Source organism: Drosophila erecta, unplaced genomic scaffold (genome assembly GCF_003286155.1).
Source record: "Drosophila erecta strain 14021-0224.00,06,07 unplaced genomic scaffold, DereRS2 tig00000021-arrow-pilon, whole genome shotgun sequence".
Classification (NCBI taxonomy): Eukaryota; Metazoa; Arthropoda; class Insecta; order Diptera; family Drosophilidae; genus Drosophila; species Drosophila erecta.
The window spans coordinates 3,944,477-3,969,968 of NW_020825198.1; the positions used below are offsets into that span (position 1 = coordinate 3,944,477).

The 25,492-nt window shown below is 42.5% G+C and overlaps 5 protein-coding genes across 5 annotated transcripts; 3 read left to right on the top strand and 2 right to left on the bottom strand.

Annotated features, from left to right (window-relative positions):
- Positions 1-3,190: 3,190 nt before the first annotated feature.
- Positions 3,191-4,043, top strand: LOC6544072 (pupal cuticle protein C1B). Its single transcript, XM_026976924.1, has one exon. The coding sequence runs from the start codon at positions 3,245-3,247 to the stop codon at positions 3,935-3,937; it is 693 nt and encodes a 230-aa protein (XP_026832725.1). The 5' UTR covers positions 3,191-3,244; the 3' UTR covers positions 3,938-4,043.
- Positions 4,044-6,160: 2,117 nt separating this feature from the next.
- LOC6544073 (carboxypeptidase B) lies at positions 6,161-7,566 on the top strand. Its single transcript, XM_001971396.3, has 2 exons — positions 6,161-6,919; positions 6,986-7,566. The coding sequence occupies exons 1-2, from the start codon at positions 6,210-6,212 to the stop codon at positions 7,425-7,427; spliced, it is 1,152 nt and encodes a 383-aa protein (XP_001971432.1). The 5' UTR covers positions 6,161-6,209; the 3' UTR covers positions 7,428-7,566.
- Positions 7,567-8,419: 853 nt separating this feature from the next.
- On the top strand, positions 8,420-11,010 carry LOC6544074 (cytochrome P450 4d8). Its single transcript, XM_001971397.3, has 4 exons — positions 8,420-8,719; positions 9,417-9,870; positions 9,938-10,500; positions 10,570-11,010. Exons 1-4 carry the CDS (start codon positions 8,563-8,565, stop codon positions 10,917-10,919), a joined length of 1,524 nt encoding a protein of 507 aa, XP_001971433.1. The 5' UTR covers positions 8,420-8,562; the 3' UTR covers positions 10,920-11,010.
- Positions 11,010-12,661, bottom strand: LOC6544093 (probable cytochrome P450 316a1). Its single transcript, XM_001971398.3, has 4 exons — positions 12,505-12,661; positions 12,028-12,457; positions 11,428-11,963; positions 11,010-11,370 (listed from the first exon to the last, which is right to left on the bottom strand). The coding sequence occupies exons 1-4, from the start codon at positions 12,659-12,661 to the stop codon at positions 11,021-11,023; spliced, it is 1,473 nt and encodes a 490-aa protein (XP_001971434.2). The 3' UTR covers positions 11,010-11,020.
- Positions 12,662-16,523: 3,862 nt separating this feature from the next.
- On the bottom strand, positions 16,524-18,270 carry LOC6544094 (probable G-protein coupled receptor Mth-like 6). Its single transcript, XM_001971399.3, has 7 exons — positions 17,797-18,270; positions 17,602-17,746; positions 17,368-17,544; positions 17,062-17,313; positions 16,847-17,006; positions 16,599-16,793; positions 16,524-16,545 (listed from the first exon to the last, which is right to left on the bottom strand). Exons 1-7 carry the CDS (start codon positions 18,268-18,270, stop codon positions 16,524-16,526), a joined length of 1,425 nt encoding a protein of 474 aa, XP_001971435.3.
- Positions 18,271-25,492: the final 7,222 nt, after the last annotated feature.

The following is a 25,492-nucleotide window of genomic DNA, read 5'->3' on the forward strand; positions in this document are numbered from 1 at the left end:
CGCCCACCGCCTTGTCAACGATTTCTGTTTATGCATTTTCATTTTCATTATCATTCCCTTTTTTTCGACCAGCACTGCCCTCTCGTTTTCCGCTTTCCATTTGCTATTAAGCTAACGCCTTCCGCTACTTTTTATTCCTTTTTTGCACCAAAAGTTTTTCCTGTCACAGTGGGTGGGCGTGGCAGTTTTTTTTGTTATTTTTGTGGGTGGCGAAAGGTCGCCTAATGAAATTATATCAATCGGGCAGATCAGCCACCCTAAGTCGCTGCTCTTGGCAGCTGGCAAATGACATTTGCTTTTTCCAATTGTTCATATTTTCATTAAGCAACATTTGAATTTCCCCGAACGTAACCTGCAATCGTTTCAGTTCAGATTGAAGTTCGAGTTTGCCTCCGCACTGCATGACTACATTTCTAATTTCGCTCTGGTCAAGAACAGGGCCCCAGAGCAAGTCTCACGTCAAATTAAATCAAGCTGTAATATAAAGAAAATTGAAGCCAAGTCCCCTTTGTGCCATAAACTACGGCTGGCCAAGGAGCATTCGGTGGGGGAAATGGGGCTGGAATTGGTGTGCCAGCGGGTGGGTGTGGGGTTTCGTTTCCACAGCTGATTGGCAATATAACACCAAGGAAGCTCGGCATTCAAGGCGGAATTTAACCCGTGTGCCGCAAGTTCCGATTCAAAGGAGTTGTGTGGTTACGATTTTACTCCTCTCGCAATTATCTACCATTTTCATAAAAAGAGCAGATACTCACCAATATAAGTTGGTTTGCATTTATAAATATATGAATATAAATATAAATACTTATCTGTACACATAACTACACCACTTTCAACAAAGCAGGCTAATTGACCCACAGAACATGTGAACAACTAGGAGGAGGTGCAAAGAACTTTCGTTGCCCACTTGCAACTGGCAGTAAAAATATTTTCGAGCTGCCAAATGGCAACTGCACCGGCCTCATAAATACAACCGCCAACTAACCGTGCCAATTTATAGTCCACACTTAATCTAAGCTGTCAATGTGGATGCAACAGCAGCGGTTAGCAACCAGCAACAAAACTTGGCCGCCGGCGGAGGGTTAAGTGGTGACTAGTGGCATCGTAATTGGCGGGGATTACGACAAAACGTAAAAGTGCAGAACGGCATGTGAATGCGGTAGTCGAACTCGCAATTGGCCAAAGTGAAGAAGTCGTAAAGTTTTTGTTGCATTCTGCCGTCTTCGCCTGCGAATCGGACGCTTAATTTATGTTTCAATTCCAATTAGCCAGCGAGGCGCGGGCTTTTATGCTACTTTTCCTGCTTTTCGCACTGAGAAAAATTGGCTATTATACGGTTCAGTGTTGAGCTTTCGCAGTGCTATAGCCCTCGAATTACCTACTTATACATAGGACTTTATATTCCATTCCTTAAAGCAGCAGACTTATCACAATTTGCACTTAATTTCCCTGAGATTGCAAAAATTCTTCGTATTATTTTATTTATTTGTTCATTCAAAAAAGGTCAAAGATGGCACCATTTCCCGCCGTGCCCTCTGGTAATTGACTTTCGGCCTGGCCCTGACGCGTCATTTGTAATTGTATATCAGCACGAGGAGCGAGGACGAAGGCGGCGTTTATTAGCCATGGCCAAATGCAGCTAATTGAAGTTCAAATTGCGTTGGCGCACGAGTTGGAATGGCACAGGAAACCGTTGAAATGTAAGCACTCACATGTGATTCCTGTCGGTTCAATAAAACGTTAAGTTCAGTCAGACGACAATGCAGACGTAAACGAAGACGAATCCACTTAGGGCCAAAAGCGAAAATCCAAAGGAGGAAAAAAAGCAAGTAATGCGAAAGCCAATTCAACACTCAAACACAATCAGCAAAGAAAAGCAGAGTCGAAAGTTGGGCAGCGAAATAAAATCAAGCATAAATGCAATAATACAATTTATGTGCCGAATTTCATGAGGACCATAATGGACATACAACCCCGCCCCCTCATAATCCGCACAATAAAGATATGTGTTTCGAGTGGGACCAACAAAGGTGACTTTCTCAAGTTGGTCAGCAATCGCTGTTAACGTAATCGCATTTGGCGCCGAGATGTTGACGCTATTTGCCAGTGTGTGTCATTTTCATTGCGCAAAAGTTCTGCTCCGCTGGTGTGGGCAACAATGTCCCCACCGGATATCCATCCACTCCATGCCAACCCATGCCATCCCATCCATCCTCCCATTCTCTGTCTCGTTCGGCCGGCCAGCTAACAACATTTGCTTGACGTTTGCCAATTGCATTATGGCTCAATTGTGAGCTGAACGATTTCACGGACCAGCCAAGAATCAAAGAGAGGCAGCGCATCATTGAGGCAACTCCAAGTTGAGTGGAGTGTCGGTCCACTGAGGGAGAAACAGAAACGGAAACGGAAACAGAACTAAGTAAAAAGCGGAAGTAGCATGCAGTTCGATCGAAATTCAAGGGAACATTTAACAAGTGATTCATTTTAATATGGATGTTGAATTGCAGATTCCAGCGCTAAATTCATATTGCTTAATAAAGTTTAAGGGGTACATATGCGGATGCTATGTCAGTAAAATGTACAAAATATTATTTGAATAAGTTCAAACAACTGCAAACCATTGATGGTTCAAGTGGCGCAACTATTGCCACTTCGGATGTTTGAAGATACAAGTATCTACATAAACACATCTCCATGTGGTTCATCTCTCAGATTGAGTTGCTTGAAGAGCGGTTGGAACTGAAATGCATTAACAATTTGGCAGCGGCGTTAATGCATCTCCGATGGGCAATAAATCGCGCTGGCCGCAATATGTTTGGGCCACTTGATGGCCCTTCAGCGGACAACTGTAAGTTGCCATCGCCGCGGAATGTGGAGCAAGTGCGGCAAGTGCACAGACCTTACCTTACTCCGTTCATTATGCAATGCCTATGGGCCAAAGTCTTGGGCTACATAAACTGGGTCGACACGCCCTGCTCCAGCGCCTTCTCCGGCCGATAGGCTCGCCCCCACCGACTTTTGTGGCTGTCACTCGGAGCTGGGCAATGCTAAATTGATTTGCCACGATCGAGGGATAGAGCAGCGGATTTCTGAAAGTCACGCAAAGCCAGCCGGCAAAGCCGAAACGAGTGGAAACGCGCAGTGCGCCCGATTATGAGTAATTGGCATTGCGCTGGCCAGCTCTTCTATATATGGCCCAACCTCGTAGTTATCCAGCACAGTTGTTCCCATTGCTTCAATCGACATGGCTTACTTCCAGTTCCTCAGCGCTGCCTCCAGCCTGCTTCTGCTCCTGGCTCCCGCCTGGGCGGGATTGATTGCCCAGCCGACCATCAGCTATGCTGGCGACGAGCACGCGGTGGCCCACACCCAGCAGAATGTCGTTAGGAGCTTCGATGGCACCGTCTCCCACTACGCCAAGTCGCTGGCCACGCCCTACTCGCAGGTCCACAAGCAGGACACCCGGATCAGCAACAATGTCTATCAGCCGGCGCTGGCCAAGACCTTCAGCTATGCCCCAGCTCCAGCTCCAGTTTCGGTCTCGGTTCCGGCTCCGGTTTACGCCCCACAGGCTCATGACCAGGAACCAGCCCAACTGTTTACCCAGGCCTCGCCCGTTTACCATCAGCCCGCCCAAGTCCAGGCTCCATCGGTTTACCATCAGGCTGCCCAAGTCCAGACTCCATCAGTTTACCATCAGACCGCCCATGTCCAGACTCCATCGGTGTACCATCAGCCCGCTCAGGTGCAGACTCCATCGGTTTACCACCAGCCCGCTCAGGTGCAGAGCTACCACCAACCTGGTCATGTGGAGGCACCCTCTGCGTACCACCAGAACGCCCACTACAGCCACCAGCCGGCTGTCATCCACTATTCGCCGGCGGAGACCGTCTCCCACATGAGCTTCGATGGCTTCGGCACCCACTACGGATTTTAGGTGCTCATTACTTAAGTTAAGGTTATGCAATATAGCTCGTTAAATATATGCTTGTTAAGTAAATTGATGAACTAAAGATGCAAGTGAATTTTAATACGAATTTCAATCTGACCATTGTTTTCTTCAAAAATCCGTTTGTTTGGCAGTTATACTGAAACACAGCAACTTTTTGATTGACCCCTTTAACAGTGTGTTATGTAATGTTCCTCCATAACCATATTTGCATCATGTGCGCACCATTTGCCAAGGTTTTCTTGTCCGGCTCCCTTTTTATCACTCACGTGCGAGGGCAGCGTAAACAAATCATAAAAGTACACACAAAGTGCAACCAACAAATAGCCCCAAGTAGGACATTAGCTCTGGTCCTTACACCAGTCCGTGATCCTTGGATTCTGGGCAGAAGGATGCGGAGGGGTTGCGTGATTTGTGCAGCGCAAACTTAAAAATCGGACATGAACGCTACGTGCCTGGAATGGCAACTGAAGGAGCCAGGAGCATTTGAAAGGGACGAAGGACTCCAAGTGGCGTGGCTTATGAACTAATAAGATTCTGCCCATGCTCGTAAATTATGCACATTGACAACTGTAATCGGGAAATTGAAATCAGATTTTTGCAGGCTCATTAGCTTTGCAAAAGAAAAGGAAAAACTCCATACGCAGCCGGAAGCAAATCGAAAACTTATGAATGCCCGAAGTCAATAACCAATTTGTGTGCACTTGCCTTTCGCAGTTTCGTTAAATGATAGCTTCATTAGCTGGCCATCAAAGTAATGGCCAAAATGATTACCAGAACAGGGCCAGCCACTGCTGGGCGAACTTCCGAATTGAAAAACTGAGCAAAAGGCACAAATTTGCAAAAATGAAGCCATAAACTGCGCTTAGTCCAGCATCCTGCAGGACCTCCTGCCATTCCCCTCTGGAGCCACCACTTCTGTCCGCCACTTGAGTGCTAAAAGGCGCAATGATAAAATATTTGCCCGAGCAGGGCTAGTAAATTTGTTGGCTGAAAAGTTGAAACAGCTAACAAAAAACGCAAAGGAGGCGAAGAAAGGCCGAGCCGTTAGTTGTTGTTTTTATTTAGCTGTTGCGGCTAAAGTTTTCCCACTTTCCACGGCCAGGACATCGGCCAAAGGGAAGTTTGCGAAAAATAAAAATGCAAAATGCCCAGCAAGACGTATTTATCAACATAATTACATTTTTTAATGGCCCTTTAAACCGCAAAATGGCAAAGCCGCAAAGCAAGATAGAGTCATGGCGAAAACTTGCTCAACATCAGCATTCTTTGCTGGCTTCCAAGAAATATTAAGTCAATTTGTGTGGCCTCAGCCAAAGGCTGTGATGTATTTGTTAATAACATAATTTTACCAGAACTTTAAGTGAAGTAATTCAGGTGAAATTTAACTCACATGAGGAGCAGACTTACGATTAATTGGATTTCAAAGGATAATTGTCCGCGTTTTGGAAAGAAATTGTGACTGTAACCGTTGGCCTGTGACTGGCCTATACAATTTTCATTTAAAATACTTTATTCAGCAAATGATATCGTGACGATCTTCCGCATTTTTGCATCGGAATCTACCAAGTATAATAAATAGCTTTTAATTAATAAAAATTTAATAACAGCGCACCCGATCAATAAAATTGATAACCCATAAAGCGAATATTTGCATGTAAAAATGTATACTCGCTTGTTTATTAGTTATAGTTTTCAGCACGATTTTCCAGTGGGTCGTTCATAAATCAGAGTATTTTTTATTTAGAAAAGAGAAAAATGCTTAAGAGAACGTAGTTCTTGCGCTTTCTCTTTATGTTATACTATATGTGATTTCATGTTTATTTAAAGAATTGCAGCAGAATGAATGCATAAACCTGTTTGATCATCCGTCTGTTTTGCGTGCTACTCGAAAATTTGATCAAACCAAAAATCAAACAGCTTAAACAAAGTTTGTGAGTCATATAAATATTTATAGAAATATATCCAAAGTATGGGAGAATACATTGCTTGTTTATGACCTATCGAAATTGCTAATATTTAAAAATTTCAATACTTTGATAAATAATATCCAATGTGGAAAACTGATGTAAATTATTTAAGCAACAAATATTTGATATATTATATTTCGTATGTTCATGAATAGTTACAAATGAGGGTATTGAACGTTCGTAGTCACGATAAAAACCGATTTTATGCCATAGCTCTCGAAAAGCAATGTATATATTACCGAACACTGAACGCTCACACTTAGTTCCCGGCACATTGGCTCTCCGGCAGCATGTGGAGAATTCTGTGCGGGATCGGCGTTCTGGTGGCGATTGTGCATCCGCTGGCGGAGTCAAGGGCAGTCCGCCGGAGAGGAGGGGCTGAGCTCCAGCTGGACAACTACCTCAGCTACGATGGAATTATGCAGTACCTGGATCAGCTGGCACTGGCCCACAGTAGTCGGATGACCCTAAAGGATGTGGGCCGCACCTACGAGAACCGAGCCCTGAAAATGGCGATGATTACCAATGGAGATGGACGTTCGGGCAAGAGGGTGATATTCTTGGATGCTGCGCTCCATTCGCGCGAGTGGATGACACCCGCCGCCGCACTGCTCACCATCCACAAGCTGGTTGTGGAGTTTGAGGAGAACTCCGATCTCTTGGCGGACTACGATTGGCACATAATGCCGCTGGCGAATCCGGATGGCTACGTGTATTCGCGGAATACAGAACGATATTGGAGAAACACGAGGACACCGAATGGAGGCAACTGTTTTGGCACCAATCTCAACAGGAACTTTGCTGTCAACTGGAAGGAGGGTTTCCCGCAGCTACGGGATCCCTGCGATGAGAACTACGCCGGCAGCTCACCATTCTCAGAGGTGGAGGCGCGTACAGTGCGCGACATAATGCACGGCCTGGTGGAAAGCAAACGCGCTGTAATGTATCTCTCACTGCACACGGCAAACCGATCGGTCTTCTATCCTTGGGTCTACAACACGTATGTTGGAAGCGAATGCTTTATAAATATATATATTTTATATATTATATTAGATATTTTGTGTAGCGCACCAGTGCCGAACCAAGAGGAGCACGATGAAATCGGAAAATTTGTTGCTGATAGAATTTTTCAAAGTACGGGCACGATTATAAAGACGTGGCAATATGCTCTATATGACGGCACCTTTGGTGGCACCAGCATGGACTATGCACTGCTCGCGGGATTCCCACTCTCCTTTGTGTTCGAGATGTCGGGAACGGGACGGGACAATGTGGAGTACAAGTTCTTTCCTCCGGCCAGGGATATTCGCCATCTGGCTGAAGAGTCCTGGACGGGCATTAAGGCGTTTGCCGCGAAGGCCATCGAGAAGTATCCTCCGTCCAGGGCGATTTCGCATAACCAAATGGTTGAGCTTCCCAAAAACGCAGCTCCAACGATTCGTGGCTTTAATTCAATGGTTGGAACAGTTTGCATCTTCTTCCTATATTTGACCAGCGTTTTAAACTGAAACACGAAATCTTTGTAAGCCAAACTGCCTTGCTTGAGAACATAACAAAAGTTATCTAAAGCTTTTTAGTTTGTTCCCTTAACTAGCTGTTACTAAGTACATTTGGTTTATAACGATAATATTAAATTAAAAACAATTACTTTTACTACACGAATCATCAGACATTTCGCGAAATTTCCCTTCTCCTCGCGCTCTTTAAAATATTTTTAATACCCAGCAGGGAAATACCCAGCACTCCTTGCCGCTCTGGCATTACGCATACGCCTCGTTGTCCGCTTGTTTGCACTTGCTATCAACGTGACTTGGCTGCTTCGCTGGCGCGGAAGAGGGCAGAGTTTTCGGGTGGGGAACCCGCATATCACTTGCATTGTCCGATACATTTCACATGCGCTGCAATTAACGCAACAAATTGCATTTTTAATATGCAAAATTAATGCGGAAAGTTTTTCTGTGCGCGCGGAGCAACAGAAATGAAACGAAGGCGAGATACAAGTATTTTATTTATAACAGTCATTGTGAAAATTGAAAATTCACATTCACTGTCTGCAATTAAAAAAACACTTTTCCATGCAAGGGCTGTACGCGCACTCGTTCTGCTGGATATTGTGGATATGGCGAGTATTTAAAATAATAAAATGCCATTACAAAGTCAAAGTTGCCTGGGCCAGGAAGTCGCTGTTAATTAGTTTTTTCGAGGCACCTCTTGAATCCAGCCAGCTGACGAATCGCCCAGCCATCTATCTGTCCATCTAGCCATTCATGCCCTGCACTTTCTGCGCGGGAGTTGGGTCAAATGTTTTAATTTCCGCACGAATGTCTCTAACGGAAATTACTTAAAAAATAAAAAGCACAAAAATACACTTCACCACCCAGGGCGCGATGTCAATGGCCTGGGGTGCTTCGCGTTATCTTGTCCATGGCCTGGGCATAATTACTAGAGTAGTTCCAAGTACTCAATACTCCATACTAGCACTCAGTTAGTGTGCGCAGATTATCTCAATTATCGCGCTCGAGCTTCGCCAACTGCACTTTGAGTTACATATGAGTCCTACTCCGATTAGATTTGCTCGTACTGTGGACATTTCGCTCTCGGATCGCCGGATCGTTCGGCTTGGTGGGCGATTCAGAGTGAAACATGCTGCTGCTTCTGCTGGTTGTGCTGCTCTGTGGCGCGGGCTGGATCATCCATCTTGGCCAGGCCGATCGGCGGCGGAAGGTGGCCAATTTGCCGGGACCCATGTGCCCGCCGCTCATTGGCGCCCTTCAACTCATGCTTCGTTTGAACCCAAAAAGTGAGTAGCTGCTAACGTATACCTTTTAAAAAGGGTGAGACATCAGTTACCTAAAGAAGAATTCTGCTTAGGAGAATATACTCTTGTAGTTAGCAGAAATTGATTTACAAATCTTGAACTTTGATTTGCATGCGCTTACAAATTTATAACTTTTTGTAATAAATATGTACATATGTACTTATTACTCATAACTGAAAAGCTGTTCGTGACTGCTGCTGTTTAAACCCACTGATAAGAAATTACCAGGTTCTTTTTTTTTTCACTATATTCACGCAACCGCCTAATGAATAATTTATATTTGATGTCAACCGGTTTCTTACAACCAGATCAACAATAAAATACATCAAATAAGAATAAGAGTAAAATTTCACTCAAGCTAGCGAATAAAAGTTATGCACTTGAATGCACGGCGGAAAACTTTGAATGGCTTTATATTATCAACAAATTTATTGCTACTTATACTAGATATGGTAAGCAATTTGAAAAAAAGAGCTTAATCTTAAGCTAATAATAATATTTTTTATTGAACAAACATTAGACGCAGATTACTTTGAAATCTCACAGACTATCGCTAGGTATGTGATAAATAGATTTCTTATCAATGCGGATTTCTGAGCAGAGCAAGAAACAAAATGCATATCGGCACTACTTCAATTGTTTCAATTGCTTTACTTATTTTTGAACATAAAAATATTAGCTTTTCTAAAAGTGGGTCGGGAGTACGTGCAGAAATTTGGTCACCTCCAACGAGTGTGGATCTTCAATCGCCTGCTGATAATGAGTGGCGATGCGGAGTTGAATGAGCAGCTGCTTAGTAGCCAGGAGCATCTGGTGAAGCATCCGGTGTACAAAGTGCTTGGCCAGTGGCTGGGCAACGGACTGCTGCTCAGCGATGGGAAGGTGTGGCACCAGCGCCGCAAGATCATCACTCCCACGTTCCATTTCTCGATCCTCGAGCAGTTTGTCGAGGTATTCGATCAGCAATCGAACATTTGCGTCCAAAGACTGCTGCAAAAGGCCAATGGCGATACCTTCGATGTCTATCGGAGCATTTGTGCTGCAGCATTGGACATCATAGCCGAAACAGCTATGGGCACCAAAGTATATGCCCAGGCCAACGAGAGTACACCTTATGCTGAGGCAGTCAATGAGTAAGTGCCGCCATCGATTTGAAATGAATAAATGAAATATAGGGGCACATTTGGTAATCCCACACAGATGCACTGCCTTGCTAAGCTGGCGCTTCATGTCAGCTTATCTGCAGGTGGAGCTGCTGTTCACCCTCACCCATCCTCACCTGAAATGGCGCCAAACGCAGCTCATCCGCACGATGCAGGAGTTCACCATCAAGGTGATCGAGAAGCGTCGTCAGGCCTTAGAGGATCAGCAGAAGCAATCCAAGTTGGTGGAGCATGTCGATGAGGAAGTGGGCTCCAAGCGGCGCATGGCATTGCTTGACGTGCTGCTGATGGCCACCGTTGATGGCAGACCGCTGACCAACGATGAGATTCGCGAGGAGGTGGACACGTTCATGTTCGAGGGTCACGACACCACCACCAGTGCCTTGTCCTTCTGCCTGCACGAGATATCGAGGCATCCCGAGGTGCAGGAGAAGATGCTGGCGGAGATCCTCAGTGTGCTGGGCACCGATCGAAGCCGACCAGTTAGCATTCGGGATCTCGGAGAGCTCAAGTACATGGAGTGCGTGATCAAGGAGTCGCTGAGGATGTATCCACCAGTGCCCATCGTAGGGCGCAAATTGCAGACTGACTTTAAGTACAGTAGGTTTCGCAATTATTCTAAGTTTCCAAAATAGCAATTTATTTAATGTGCTTATTGACTCTTATCAGCGAACTCCGTGTATGGAGATGGAGTAATTCCAGCCGGCTCGGAGATTATAATCGGAATCTTTGGTGTACATCGCCAACCCGAAACTTATCCCAATCCGGACGAATTTATCCCCGAACGACACGAGAATGGATGTCGCGTGGCTCCATTTAAGATGATACCATTCAGTGCGGGACCCAGGAACTGCATTGGCCAGAAGTTCGCCCAGCTGGAGATGAAGATGATGCTGGCCAAGATTGTCAGGGAGTACGAGCTGCTTCCCATGGGTCAAAGGGTCGAGTGCATTGTGAACATCGTTTTGCGATCGGGAACGGGCTTTCAGCTGGGAATGCGCAAGCGAAACAGTAACTGAGCACTAACTAGTTTAGGTTGTAAAAAGACACGTATTATTCTCTAATCATAAGTAAAAAATGTGTAATTAAAGGCTGTATACCAAATTTTATTGGGCGTAAATTAAATGGCGTTTCCAGCGATTTCACGTGGCTTTAATGCCAACTGAAAGCCGTTTGATGATCCCATTATAAGTCGCAAGTCCAAGCGCACCTCATCGCCATAGGGCAACAGTTCAAAGTTGGCCAAAATAGGAGCCAGCAATGTTTTTAGTAGCTGCATACTAAACTTTCGCGCTGGACAACAACGAGGACCGAGACTAAAGCTCAGGAGTTCCGGAGGAGAGTCCAAAAATCGCTCCGCTTCGAAGTGGTTTGCTTTGGAATATCGATTCTCACTGCGCTGCAGTTCATAGAGATTTATGTAGATCTCTGAACCAAAGGGGAGATCTCCATCTCCCACGATACTGTGTGCTGTTGGAAATCAAATTAGAACGAGTGTGTTATAAAAGACACGTTACTCATACGCACTGTAGGCGAAATCCTTCTTGAGTTGCCTCCCAACAATCACCTGTGGTGGGTAAAGTCGCATAGTTTCTTGCAGAACAGCGTCCAGATAAGATAGCTTTTCCAGGTCCCAGCCTTGATGCTGATCCTTGATCTGAGCCAGATTTAACTCCTCCACACACCTTTGCTGAACCGATGGATTTCTAGCAATTGTGACGAGGCAGAAACATAGAGCTGAACTGCAGAGCAGATAGCCCAGATAATTACAGGTATTCAGCTCTCCACAGATTTCTTGGGTTGTAAGTTGGGTATCTTTACTTTCCAGGAGCATTTCCAAAAGGCATTCAAAATTCTTCGTAGGTATTGGCGCTAACTGATACGTGTCTGCAATTTTCAATTGCTTTTGACTTTGGTGAGTGGCTATGAGATTCTTGTGTTCCTCATTTAATACTTTTATCAATCGATTCTGACGTGTTCTCATAAAAGGAGAACTCAGCCAAAAATTGAATCTGTTTGCAGACTGCAGGCTCAGAAACCGTTTTCTGTAGACCTTCGATAAACTGAAAGAGGTAACGAATATGGGCTTCGTCACATGACATTCAAGTGACATCTGTTTTTACTCACTCTTCTAGATTCTTGGAGTATTCCTCACTGGGCCTGGCACCACAGGTGATCGTTACTATGAGCTCCAAAACAATAGGACTCACAGTTTCCCAGATATCAAACACCTTTCGATCGGCCTTTTCCGCCAATTTTCGTTGCAATTGATCCGCCTGTTGGCGACTTAAATCCATCAACTGTTCCAAGTTTCCTTTGCCAAAAAGACCACTAATAAGAGCATGTCGCTGTTGCCACTGATCCGACTGACACATGAGAACGCCTCCTCCCAGCCAATCCTTCATCAGCTCATATCCCGTCTCCAGATGTGTGTCACTTTCCAGAAGCTGTCTGCTGAGCTCCAGATCCGCCAGGGGAATGAAGAGGCGATGGAAGACCCAACAGCGACTCAATGAGCCATATTTGCTGAGGTATTCAGTGCTGCGCTGGAAGAAATCTGCCAGCATTTGTAGGAAAGTAAATCTTTAGTTCAGTAAGACTTACTTTTCGGCGTCAGGAATAGCAACTTTTGCATTGCTCCCATCAGCGGCCAGGTAAAGGGACCTTTCAGGTTTTTGATCAGCGATCTCTGCCGCCGGGTCCTGAAATAGTTGAAGGCCGAGGCCAGGCAGAAACAGACGAATGTGGTGGTCAAGATCATGGTTCCAACTGAGCCAAAACACCGTCCCCGTTTGTCTATGCTAATCGCAGGTTATCGCAATCGCCTGCATCTATACTATCCACGGTTTATGGCCGTTCGAGGGGCAGTGCTAATCTCACAGGGGTCTTAAATTTCTTGTAATCTTATCGATAGCCAAGGGGGTCTGTCAAAAAATAACCAAGCGATAGTAAAATCTCCGGATAAGTTAAGATAAGTTTGCTATTTTATTCTTGTATATAGTACTTCATAATCAAATTATATCTGCTTACAACGACAGACAGTTGAATTTATCTGCTTCTTTTTTTAGTTGAAAAAAAAAATAATAAGATATAAATAAAAAAATTGCAACATTTTACTTTTGTAGCTTGCAATGCGTTCCACAAAATGTTGCGTAGTGTGTCAGCAACATGTTGCTAGATAATATGCAAACTTAATGCAGACTTCATTAATAAAAAGCGTACAGTAAAAAATAGATATTAATTATGCAGAATTAATCATGATTCATTATAAATTTAAATAAAGTGTATATGGGCTGACATATTTTGATTCTAAGCGCATATCTCAGTAAAGCGAAATGTGGCTTGGAACTTAAGCAAGCGAGCAAACTTGATTGGCCAAGTTGAAAGTTGCCAATAACCGTTGGGGGTTGGGGTGCCATAACAGATACTAGTGACTAATAAATATTTAAATACTAACCCAACATTTATGGCTGCTGAGCTGGGTGACACGATTCGAAACTATTAAACAAACCAATTTGGGGCAATCGAGTGGGGAGGACAGCAAAGGACGAAGGACGTAGGACGAACGCCTTGGGGCCATAAGCAGCTGTTGTCCCGGCAAGCAAACAAATCTTTTGTCTTTTGCCCGTTGCGGTTGCCGGGGTCAACGGAGAGGGTTGGTCAACCCTTTCAGGCTTCAGGAGTTTCCAGCAATCGGACTGTCAAAAGTACATTTGCCTTGGTTACGCCACAGAAATATCCCCCAAGCATGTAATGACAATATCAGCCGACCTTCCTGCCCCAGACCACCACTTGTGTATATCTCTTGTATCTTGTATATATCCTTGCCCTCGGGGAGTTGGCAAAACTGGGGTGTTCCTTCAAACCGAGCGGAGTTTGTTGTGTTCCATTTTCATTTTGCGGCGTTGATGAAACTTTAATGACACTCCGCACGCATTCGAGTGGCAAATGGCAAAAGGCAAGAAGGGCCATGTGTCCAGCTTCGTTTTTTGCCTCCAGCCCCGGCATTTTTCTGCACAATTTCACTTTGAGGCAGCAAACAGACAAAGCCGGCTAATGGCGGCTAATGAAGCCAGTTTTATTGGGGATTTTGTGGGCCGTTGAACCCGGCTGGAAGCAACACCGAAGTTCCCAAGTTGGCCATACTGTGTGCATGTATTTATGAGGCCCAGGTATTCAGGCATTCATACGTCAATGTCACGAGTCACGAGTCGCAAGTACAAGGACTCTCCTCCTGGAGTCGAGTGCAATGGTCACTGGTTACTGGCCACGTGACCAAACACCAAATACCAAACATTCCGTTCGCCACCGTCTCGCATATGCAAATGAACAAAAAATTTGATGACAGCGTCGCCGGTGACAATGAAAAGTAAGCGCACTACAAAGCCAACAGGACGAGTGTTACGCAAAAGCACAAAAATAACCAACAGGAAAAATAAGAGCAAAAAAATCCTAGACCGACAAACAGCGGCAGGACAAAAATCCTTTCACATGCCTGCCGAATATGAGCTCCGTCGAAAAAATGTAAAACAAAGACATTGCAACAATTTACATTCCCATTGTTCGCCTCGGCGGCAGATACAGGTTCGCAAAAAGCGGCAGATAGTTAGATACAGATACAGATACACATGCTTACAGTGCGATTCGAATTCGATGGCCCAAGTATAAGTGCTGCATCTAAAAGCGTTTTTGCTTCAAAAATATTGGCTTTTTACAGGATTTTTTAATTTTTTACCTTTTTAAAAACATTTAAATTTATTTTTGTAAAGCTCATTTTTTTAGACGCAGTGTAGTTTTGCCCCTAAATTGCAAATGCAGTCGGTCAGCCGACAGGTTAGAGACAGAAATAGAGCAGAAAAACACATGGAAACCGATGACAACTGAAGTAGAGAAGTAGAAAGGACTTAAGAAACTGATAAAAATAAAAATGTATAGAAGAATTTTATGTAAAATAATGCTAATGTAAGCAAATGTCTGTATTGTTCTTACAGACATTACAAAAAATATTTCTTTTTCACATAATAACATTTGCATCAGAAACTTCTGTAGGGTATTGCAAAACCGTGCTGGCCGAGATATTTTCCGCCCTGTTCGACGTTGGCATCGTGCTTTGTCTTGGTGTTGTTGGCCACAGGAAGCATTTTGCATGAATTGTCCATAAAAATGATATGCACATCAAGATTGTCTGATGTGACTTCTGCGATAAGCGTGAAAATTTGCTTACTACCAAAGCTCATACTGCAAGCATTTCGAGAAACTTTAATGTGAGGGAATTCCCCAATTATAACAGCTAATCAGAATGAACGATACTCGGCTAGACATTTCATTTGGCCACTGCAGCTAAAAGGTTTCCATCAGTCTCAGGCAACCGCCCTACGCCCACTAACCTGCTGTTAACCCACCTCTCAACCGCCACCCCCATTAACCATCACCCATTAGGTATTGCCCATTATAAGCTGGGGCTTGGATAATAATAGTACCATCAATGCACAGAGAAAAAAGTTATACCTCAAATTTTAGTAACTTTAATACATAGCTTAGTAAAATTCAGTCACTCAATAAGTAACATATTTCGGTTACTTCTTATCCACGATGGAGCCCGATTGTGTACATTTTTATTAAAACTCAAGTGATATGGCATTTTCTCAGTGAACGGCAGCCTCCACACACTGGCATATTAATAGTCCGCATACCTTTTCCTTTTCCCTGGTCCCCGAACCCCCATTTTCCGCTTTCCCAGATGTCATATGTCAGGCGGCCGTAATATTACGAGCTGATGACTGCGTTATGATTACTGTCAGCGGCAGGCACTCAATGAATAAGCAGATGAGAGAGTCTCAGCCTGCGAGCTTTTCGTGCTTGTGGACTTTTCACGCATTTTCCGAAAGAGGAAACCACACAACACCCAACCAACCACCACCCACTCGCACCACCACATGTGACTTGAGGTGCCCCGCAGCGGCAACAACTTTGACTCGGCAACAATTTATCACAGCCAATTTAACCACTTAAGTGCGAAAAAGGTTTCAGCAGACTGAACTTAACGTGGCTCAAAAGTGAAGTAGCACAGTGCATGTGAGATAAAGTATTGCATGCATTTCGGCCTGCAATCTGGCCACTGACCACCGAATGTTCGAGTATCTGTGTGTCTGCCAGCGGCATTTATTTGTTTACAATCTGTTTGCGCAAAAGCTGCCGCAAGGCTTAAAAATCTGCATTTGCATTCTGACACCAGTTGGGGATTGTGAGGAAGGTGGACGAATTTGAGGTCCTGGTGCGAGTGCAAGGACTAATTGAAAAAGCGAGTTTCCATGGCAGTGCACATTTTTCAATGGAATTCCATTTTATACACAATCACATATTTTTGTTGAAAATTGACATTTTGTGCTAGCAAAAAGAATCAAATAATATTATTGATTAAATATCAAATGAAGTATTTTTCATTTGCATTTCAATAATAGCAAGATGATATGCATTTACTGACCAAAGAGTGACTGCTTTTCATTAAACTTACTAAAAAAAGCTCAAACAAACCCTTTTATGTACTAAAAATTAACCAATTATCTTTACTTCCACTTATGTTTATTATACATATAATTATCGCCTAATCAAGGTGCAGGTTGTTATCCTCTTGGGCCGCTGATTCTGGTAAGATAAGTAGTTGGTTACTTTGGAATCCTAGAAGCAGAAGCACTTACCTCTCAAAAATCATTTGAAGAGTGCTGCGCTTGAGAATGAACAGCACAAATACAATTATGCCGGAACCCAGATGGATAAAATTCGGCACCCGAAGGACTTGTCGCCAAAAAGAGTGCCGCTTCGCGAAGTAAGTTATTACCTCAGAAATTCCAGTCACACCCATCATTACAGACAGACGCAGGTATAGTAAAAAACTATGGTTGGAAAATGAATTGGAAATGGTAAATGAGAAAAACTTAAAGCTTACTCATAATGCTTCATGCACTTTTCCTGCTGTTGGGTAGAGTTTTCCACGCTATTCTTAACCTTCCGAATGTGATTCACAGTCAGAATAAACGTGAACACATTAAACAAACTCAGGACCAGCATCGGTCCATATAGGTATATCATTGCTGACCAGTCGTAAGCTGTGAAATATTAAACAATTATCAGTTTTCCATAGTGCCTTACTACAAAACCCACTGTTTATCCAACATCGATACAAGCCAACGCCGGGAATCCAGTTTAGTTTGTCAGGCCTATCCCTCCAAGCCCAATCCACCAGATACGTAACTCCCGTCATGATGGCAGGTGTGCCCCAACCATAGACGTTGTAGGCGAGAAAGTGATAGCGGGGCTCATCCCGATTGATCAACCTCAAGTTTTTCCATATGTGATAGCTCATGACAGAGAGCCAAAAGTGGGCGGCCAGAGCAAAGAAGTAGTTGGTGTAACCTGTGAAAGATAAAAGCCTGTTTCAAGTCCAGTCTCGATGCGGAATCAACCAACCTGCTAGAGAGCAAATATTAATCCACAAGTTCAGATCTCCTCCTGCCCAGATAAGGTACTGCGCAAACTTGCAAAACACATAGCATACGAAGCATTTTCCGAGCCGATTTCGCAGCTTTTTTATGTAGAGATAAACGGCGATGGTGAGAACACAGCCCACCATGGAAATTGTACCGACTGAAAGAATCAAAGTATTTATAAGACACTCAGTTCAGATGAGTTAATAGTACTGACTCTGCGGTACAGCTGGCATCGATCGCGGTATGTACACATGTTCCAGAAGCCATATGGAATTGGGATCTTCCAGACGGGGATAGAGGCAGTACCACTGCTTGGCCAATGTCCAGTTTACAGCGGGGTTGATCATAAAGCTGCCGTTCTAAGGAGATGGAGTTAATTGGAGAAATCTCAAACGGATCAAAACTGAACCTCAAATAACTTGTACTGATCCTCCTGCACCGTAACCACCCTCTCGCAGTACCGAAATTCATTTCTTAGAACGATCATGTCGGTGAGCAGGTGATATGTTTTCCTAGATCCATCCTGCAGGGTGATCTTTAGGTAGGGATTGATACGCCTCAGGTTCTCGGTGAGGCCATCGCTGCAGCGACTATGCGGCAACATTTTGCTGCGGGCACAGCAGAATCGGATGCAGAGTTTTAGCTTGCAGATACAGGCTCTTAAGTGAGTCTGCACTGGCTCCTGGGATCCGTCTGCCAGTTGCCTGAATGTGTAAAGACCCGTGAGGTGACCAGGTATGATTACCCCCTCGTACGCATATGAGTCATTCAGCTTTGGGATGTGAGATATATCCACCGTGTCAAAATAGTCGCATCCAGGAATAACTGCCTGCGATTGGGTTGACATCGCGAAAACGATTATAGCGAGTATATTTCGACCCATTTCCTGCAAACTGCGTGTTCCGACTAAACTCCATAAACTCCATGCCCATAGCTCACTCAAGTCTAAAGCTCTTGTACGGCATCATTTATTATTTTATCGGTTTCTTATTGTTTTATTCTTCTCATTCAGATGGCAAAATAATCGTAGCTAGGTCCCCTGAGTTTCATTATCAAATAAGTGGTGAAAATATGCGGTGCTTTTTATTCACACAGTTGGAATAACAAAACATTTCTTTCAGTAAGCGCAAAACATTGAAACCACTGCCAGTTTCATCGCATTGTTTCTGGCAAGAAATCTGAATTCCTAATGAGACGAAATAGATGCTTAAAGTAATGTTATGTTATAATACGTTAACGATTTATTATACTCACTTTACTTTGCCAGTTTAATGTGCCTGAGCTTAAATGGCCACGACCATATGCGAATCACGACCTAAAGGGCTTCAGCTGAATGGCACCAAATCGGCTTTGGCTGCTCTCCCTTTCAGCCATTTACACATATGTGTGTAAAAGTGCGAAATCATGTTTTGCTTGACAAAATCTGTATAAATCTAAAGACCGAATGCCAGCAGTCAGCTCAGCACAGAGCTCTCGCAACGTTGGGATTAAGTGGAAAATGGAAAATGGTTGGGTGGAAGGACGAATACGACGAGGTATTCGAAGCCATGCAAATGGATTGCTTTGGGGCCTCTGGGGGTCAAATGGAATTAGCCGCCATTTTCCGAGGGATAGATGTGGAAAGGTCCAAGGAACAAGACGCGAACACTTGTTGCGCCGCCCAGACCATTTTCACACTCATTAAAAATTTGCATAATTACGGCAGCCTGCCGGCTCATTAACACTTTCGAGGTAGACAGGACTTAAGGACCCAGGACACTCGTAACCAAATGAGCTTTTCATAAGGCCGCGCGAATGTTGAATTATAAATGCATGGAAATTAAAAACAATTACATGATATTCCATTTTCCGCTCACGGCTCGTGCATGTATTAACAAATAAAGTGCCCATAACGATGCTTATCCTTTAAGCCACACCAAACTGTTAGCGGATATGCGCCCCCACAAAAATAAAGGGCGTGGCTGTCAGAAAAGGGCTATCAATTTGCATTGCGTTTGGCTCATTAGCGTCGCTGCCACTGACCACTTGTAAATTTGGCATGTCTATATGGGATATTCGGAAAATTTATAGCCCTGTGGATGACATTAATTCGGAGAGTGTTTGTGCTTTTCCTGTAATATTGGAGAATATTAATTATATACATTCTAAGTTAATAAGTTGAGTTATGGAGTTTAGAACTTCAGCCTTGGAACATTTCCTAATTCTACATCATCATATGATCAAAAAAATTACAAAAAAATTAAATTTATATAATTTTCTAAACTTGAATGCAGTTTTTTAGAGAGTTGCGCCAGAATCATTTAGAGGTATGCAACTTCAAAATCCGATAAAGAAAAGTTGAGTTATGGAGCTTAGAACTTCAGTCTTAGGACACTTTTTAATTTTTTTGAATTTCCACAACATCATAACATCAGAAAAATGACAAAAAATTACAAAAAAAATATATTTCTAAATTTGAATGCAGATTATTAGAGAATTGCGCCAGAAACATTTAGAGGTATGCCACTTCAAAATCCGATAAATAAAAGTTGAGTTATGGAGCTTAGAACTTCAGCCTTGGGACATTTTCCAATTTTGTTGAGCTTCTACAACATCAGAAAAATTACAAAAAAGTACAAAAAAAATATATTTCTAAATTTGAATGCAGATTTTTAGAGAATTGCGCCAGAAACATTTAGAGGTATGCCACTTCAAAATCCGATAAAGATAAGTTGAGTTGTAGAGTTTAGAACTTCAGTCTTAGGACACTTTTTAATTTTTTTGAATTTCCACAACATCATAACATCAGAAAAATGACAAAAAATTACAAAAAAAATATATTTCTAAATTTGAATGCAGATTATTAGAGAATTGCGCCAGAAACATTTAGAGGTATGCCACTTCAAAATCCGATAAAGAAAAGTTGAGTTATGGAGCTTAGAACTTCAGCCTTGGGACATTTCCCAATTTTGTTGAGCTTCTACAACATCATAACATCAGAAAAATGACAAAAAATTACAAAAAAAATATATTTCTAAATTTGAATGCAGATTTTTAGAGAATTGCACCAGAAACATTTAGAGGTATGCCACTTCAAAATCCGATAAAGAAAAGTTGAGTTATGGAGCTTAGAACTTCAGCCTTGGGACATTTCCCAATTTTGTTGAGCTTCTACAACATCATAACATCAGAAAAATGACAAAAAATTACAAAAAAAATATATTTCTAAATTTGAATGCAGATTATTAGAGAATTGCGCCAGAAACATTTAGAGGTATGCCACTTCAAAATCCGATAAAGAAAAGTTGAGTTATGGAGCTTAGAACTTCAGCCTTGGGACTTTTCCCAATTTTGTTGAGAAAAATTACAAAAAATTACAAAAAAAATATATTTCTAAATTTGAATGCAGATTATTAGAGAATTGCGCCAGAAACATTTAGAGGTATGCCACTTCAAAATCCGATAAAGAAAAGTTGAGCTTCGAACTTCAGCCTTGGGACATTTTTTAATCTTTGAATTTCTACAACAAAGTACTTTTAAGGTACATTTCATTAGTAGCTTTGTAAAAAAACACATGAATAAGTTTAAAACTATACCATTACTGGTTTAAGGTTCACAATTGATACTCCATAAGCACACCTCGTTGAGGCCGTCATTTGACAAAATAATGCGGTTTCGGACCAGCTCGATGGCTCGAATGTATTCGAAAAGCTTGAATTACAACGGCAAGCAGGGAAATATTTATATAAAATATATGAGTAATTAAATGTCAATAGAATTAAGCCAGACAAAGTGGCGCAAACATTGAAATGCAGTGAACAGGAATTTCGATGAGCAAAGCCAATAAAAGATGTGTATTTTTGAGAGGAAACAATATTTAGTTGCACAATAATTTGAGACTACTTTGATTAACTAATATTGATTTAAATTCAAGGCATTGAAGTGCCGCTGTCAAGTGAAGAAACAAACTTATTGCCCAGAATTGCTGAATTTGCAGGCAAATTGCTGCGTCGCTAAGCCTTAAGTCCAACAAGAAAAATCACTTTTCTCCGCCAGACGGACATTTTTACTTATATAATCTTTTTTTTTGATTTTGGGTGGCTTGGGATTTGCTTTCGATTTTCCAACGGCTTTGCCGAATGATTCCCGCTTAATATGCCAAACACAATTTGACTTTTATTCAATATGCAAAAGATACGCGTCAATTTGTTGCTTGTCTGCAGAACTTTTTAATCTGATCGATATGCACTCCTCGTCTTTCACTCTGACTCTTTAAATCTTCAATTCACATGGCTGGCATTAACTTCTGGCGTCTAGTGGCAACATAAAAGATGTTGTGGCCAGATTTATGTTGGCAGTTTTACAGTCATTTTAAGCACCACCCCGCAGAACAGCTACTTAAGCCACTGAGCTCGCGCTGAAAACTTTTGCAACTATTAAAGTCTTAAGTAGAAGTGGATAAAGAGAAGCTGCCACAGTCGGCAAACTGTAAATGCATTTCCACCAACAGCAACAACGATATCACGTTGCAAGGGAAAACTTTCTTCCACTGTTGTTCTACTTATGCGGCCTGGCCAACACTTTCCGTTCGTTGGTTTGTTTGTTTCTGCGAGGACAAGACAAAAACTGACTTAAGCCCACATTCCGAGCTTGGTATGGGTGTTCTTGAGTGGGTCAAAGGAGTGCCAGGTGTGCTGAATAAAGAGATTAGGGGTTCTAGTTCAAAAGTATACAAAATGTCAGCTTGCATGTTTGTTACTACATGTTTAACTGAATGTATGCAGCATATTTTAATCAAAGGTCTCTAGCTTGGTTATTTAAGGATAGGCGTTATAAAAGTACTCATAATCAGGATACAGTATTTAAAAAATCAGCTTAAAGCCCACATGCATACTTCAGTTAACCCATAAAGATACATTTCCACCTGATACTCGACTCCTGATACTTGTGGGTTAAAACTTTATCAAAGTAATATATTTAGAGCACCTGATAACACTTTTTCGATTTCTTTGGGGCTTAACATTTTTTTGACTTATGGTAAAAGCAAACGAAATGTCAAATGATATTCCAATTCCCGCCGCCATCCGCACTTTCCCATAATATGCACCCTCTTTAGCCTTAAATCAATGTTGACAAAAGTTTTATTGGATAAGTTTGTTTAACGACAAGAAAGAGTAGACGCACACAAAAGGGCAGGTAAAAAGGCAAAAGTTCTTGCTATTTTGCTGAAAAATCAAATTGAGCAAAAGTTGATCTTCAAACCGGATAGAGCCAATGAAAAGTAGGGGGTGCGGGTATGGAAGCTGGAAAAGTTTTTGCAAAAATCGTTGGACGCGGCAAGTTTGCAATTTGATTTGTGTTCAATGTGCGCGCAATTGATTAGGCATTCTGCGAGTTCATGAATGTCCACTTCGTGTAGAACAAATCAGTACCAATCTTGTACAATTGTTTGTATGTTTGCACCATCGTTTAAGGTTCAGGCAATCGCAAAGTTTAAACAGGCACATCTCGACGGATTCAATGGTTTTAAATAAATATAAATACTGAATATTATATTTAGTTTCTTGTTAAGTTTCTGAATCCCTAAAAACACAGCAGTCATTATAATTCTCGCTGTGTGCCTAACTTGAAAGTAAGCCCGACTATCTTCAGCTGGAAGCTTGCCAAGTGTGGCACACTGAAGTTTTGCGGCAAGGACTAACAACTGTTGCAGGAATCCGAACTTCACACCCTCGCATGCATAATGGCATTGTGGTTTTCCGGCCGCAGACTCCTGCTGTTTAATATGCTGTTAAATTGCATTAAAATTTGAAAAGAGTTGGCTCTGTGCTGGCTGGCTGGCTTCCTGATAAGCGCATTACGAGCTGCAATCGCCGATAGTCGTGCTTTCTCATGTGATCCGATGAAGAGGGCAGGAAAAGCGAGGAAAACTGAACTGGGGTCTTCAGTGTCAGGCGGCAGTAATTGGCTGGCAAATAATTTAATGCGAAATCATGGGGCGGCAGTGTGTTGCACATTTAAAATGCAATAACCGGATTAGATTGTGTTGTTGTCATATCGGCGTGTCCTTTTTGGCCGCACTCCATTGTTGTGCTGCATGTTACTCTCGTATTTATAGAGTTTTAACGCAATCGCAATTTCGTTTGACATTTTGCGCTCTCGGCCATTTCCCATTTTCCAACTTGCCCCAGCCTCCGGCTGTCGATAGACGTCGTCTACAGGTAGTCCGCCCCCCAGAAAGTACCTCCCATCCACCTGGAATCCCGCCGCATCCCGAAAACCAGGTATATGTGCCCCATGCCCTCACTGTCTGCTTTATGAAAAATGCATTTCGTCTGTCGTCGGTGGTCCATGAACTGCGTACTGCGGCCGTGTGGCTAATATTATTTCATTTGGCTTTTGAAGTTGAAGCTCCAAATTCACTGGGGCATTGGCAAATATCTATTCAACATCTATTCAATTAAGTGGCTTAAATGAAATCGCCCTTATTGGCCACTAAATATTCCATTTGCGCACTTAATTGACATTTAATACAAGAGAGTCGAGTTCCCCGACTATCAGATACCCGCTACTCAGCTGGTGGTAATTGCGAAAAAATAAGAAAAATCAACTTTCTAGCTTTTATAGTTCCGGAAATCCAGACGTTCATACGAAAGTATATGAAGAGTCCAACTAGGCTAGGGATCATGACAGTTTTCAACTAAGGAATATACCCTTTACGAAGAAATTACCCTTTATAATTAATTGAAAAAGTCAAGTCATCGATTTAAGGAAATATCGTTGGCAATATGCATTTACATTTTTCATTTCAGGGGAAAAATGTTGGGAATACCTAATGAAATCAAGTAGAGTGCTAATCAAACTTGGGAATAAATCCCCTTCAGATTGTTTTTTTTAGAAATTAATAAAAAATCGTTACATCCCACTAGACATAAAAAACTTTGACGAATAAATCTCGTGATTTTGTGTGCCTACCATCAATCAAAAATGTGACATCTGCAACACCTGTGGCTGTGCAAGCCACAACATCCCTATATTTTTCAATTTTTTCCGGGTTGCTATTGATGTTCGTACAAATTAAAACGAATGCAAATAAGTCAATTTCGAATGAAACACGAAGCGAAATTAATGTGCTACAAAATAAATACGACAAGATAAATGTTTTTGCCACTGAGCGGGTGGCAAGTAACAAGATAAACTGATGCCGGAGTATCTCACGGATGCGGGTTGGTGTACTAATAAAAATACACGGACACGAGTCCTGCGAAGCGTCCTTGTGAAATGTGTGAAAAACGCTTTTGGCTCTAGACGTATGTGTGCGTTGCGTGTTAGTGTGTGAGTGCGGCACGTTTAGCATTTCAAAAGGCGTATTGTTTATTTTTTCGTGTTTCCCTTGTGTTTCCACATTCAATGTTATTTATCTGCGTTTTTCCTGCCCTCCAAAACTCCTACGATCTTTTCTCCTTTGTAACCCAAGTTCACTTTCCACAGACCCGCTTTTGTAGTTAACTTCTTTGTAGTTTCGTTTGCTTATTCATTTCCTTTTCCCGCACATACACATGTACACATGAAAAGTTATTTTTTCATCGCACAATGAAAATGAAAATGGGTGTGTGCGGAGAATAAGCGCAAAACTGGAAAACTTGTCACGTGATAAACTCGGAAAGCAAAAGAATGTCACGTACTGAGAAGCCCAGCGACAACCTTTGCCACTTAAAGTTTTAAGCTCGCCAGAGCAAAGAAATATGTTTTAATTCCATAATCAGCTTGCACTTGGCCAAAACCCGAAATCAATTCCCATTGTTACACTACTACTGTCCTGCCCAAAAAGAAAATATAAAAATAGGGAAAATCCCAGCATTTTGGGGCGACGAATGCTGGTCACGTAAATTTTCCCCCTGGAAAAGTGGGGGACAGCTGTTTGGGTGCACTTAGCATTGCTACATAATTTCTGATGGCGTCGTTTTAAGAATTATGAATGCCACGTGACTTCTGCTGGGCAAATAAAGAAAATGAAATCCGGAAATCAGGCAACAGGATTTTCAGTGTTGAGCTAAGCCGGCATAATCGTTTTTTGAAAAACTAAGTCGATTTGAAAGTGGGATATTGACGGTGGGCCATTTTTT

Excerpts from the sequence above, each read along its gene's own strand:
- LOC6544072 (XM_026976924.1), top strand. The coding sequence starts at position 3,245 with ATGGCTTACTTCCAGTTCCTCAGCGCTGCCTCCAGCCTGCTTCTGCTC.
- LOC6544073 (XM_001971396.3), top strand. The coding sequence starts at position 6,210 with ATGTGGAGAATTCTGTGCGGGATCGGCGTTCTGGTGGCGATTGTGCAT. Across the intron at positions 6,920-6,985 it reads TATCCTTGGGTCTACAACAC|CGCACCAGTGCCGAACCAAG; the intron begins GTATGTTGGAAG and ends TATTTTGTGTAG.
- LOC6544074 (XM_001971397.3), top strand. The coding sequence starts at position 8,563 with ATGCTGCTGCTTCTGCTGGTTGTGCTGCTCTGTGGCGCGGGCTGGATC. Across the intron at positions 8,720-9,416 it reads GCTTCGTTTGAACCCAAAAA|CTTTTCTAAAAGTGGGTCGG; the intron begins GTGAGTAGCTGC and ends TAAAAATATTAG. Across the intron at positions 10,501-10,569 it reads GCAGACTGACTTTAAGTACA|CGAACTCCGTGTATGGAGAT; the intron begins GTAGGTTTCGCA and ends GACTCTTATCAG.
- LOC6544093 (XM_001971398.3), bottom strand. The coding sequence starts at position 12,661 with ATGATCTTGACCACCACATTCGTCTGTTTCTGCCTGGCCTCGGCCTTC. Across the intron at positions 12,458-12,504 it reads GCTATTCCTGACGCCGAAAA|ATTTCTTCCAGCGCAGCACT; the intron begins GTAAGTCTTACT and ends AAATGCTGGCAG. Across the intron at positions 11,371-11,427 it reads CAAGAAGGATTTCGCCTACA|CACACAGTATCGTGGGAGAT; the intron begins GTGCGTATGAGT and ends GATTTCCAACAG.
- LOC6544094 (XM_001971399.3), bottom strand. The coding sequence starts at position 18,270 with ATGGGTCGAAATATACTCGCTATAATCGTTTTCGCGATGTCAACCCAA. Across the intron at positions 17,747-17,796 it reads ATCAGTACAAGTTATTTGAG|AACGGCAGCTTTATGATCAA; the intron begins GTTCAGTTTTGA and ends CCATCTCCTTAG. Across the intron at positions 16,794-16,846 it reads AAGTGCATGAAGCATTATGA|TTTTTTACTATACCTGCGTC; the intron begins GTAAGCTTTAAG and ends TTCCAACCATAG.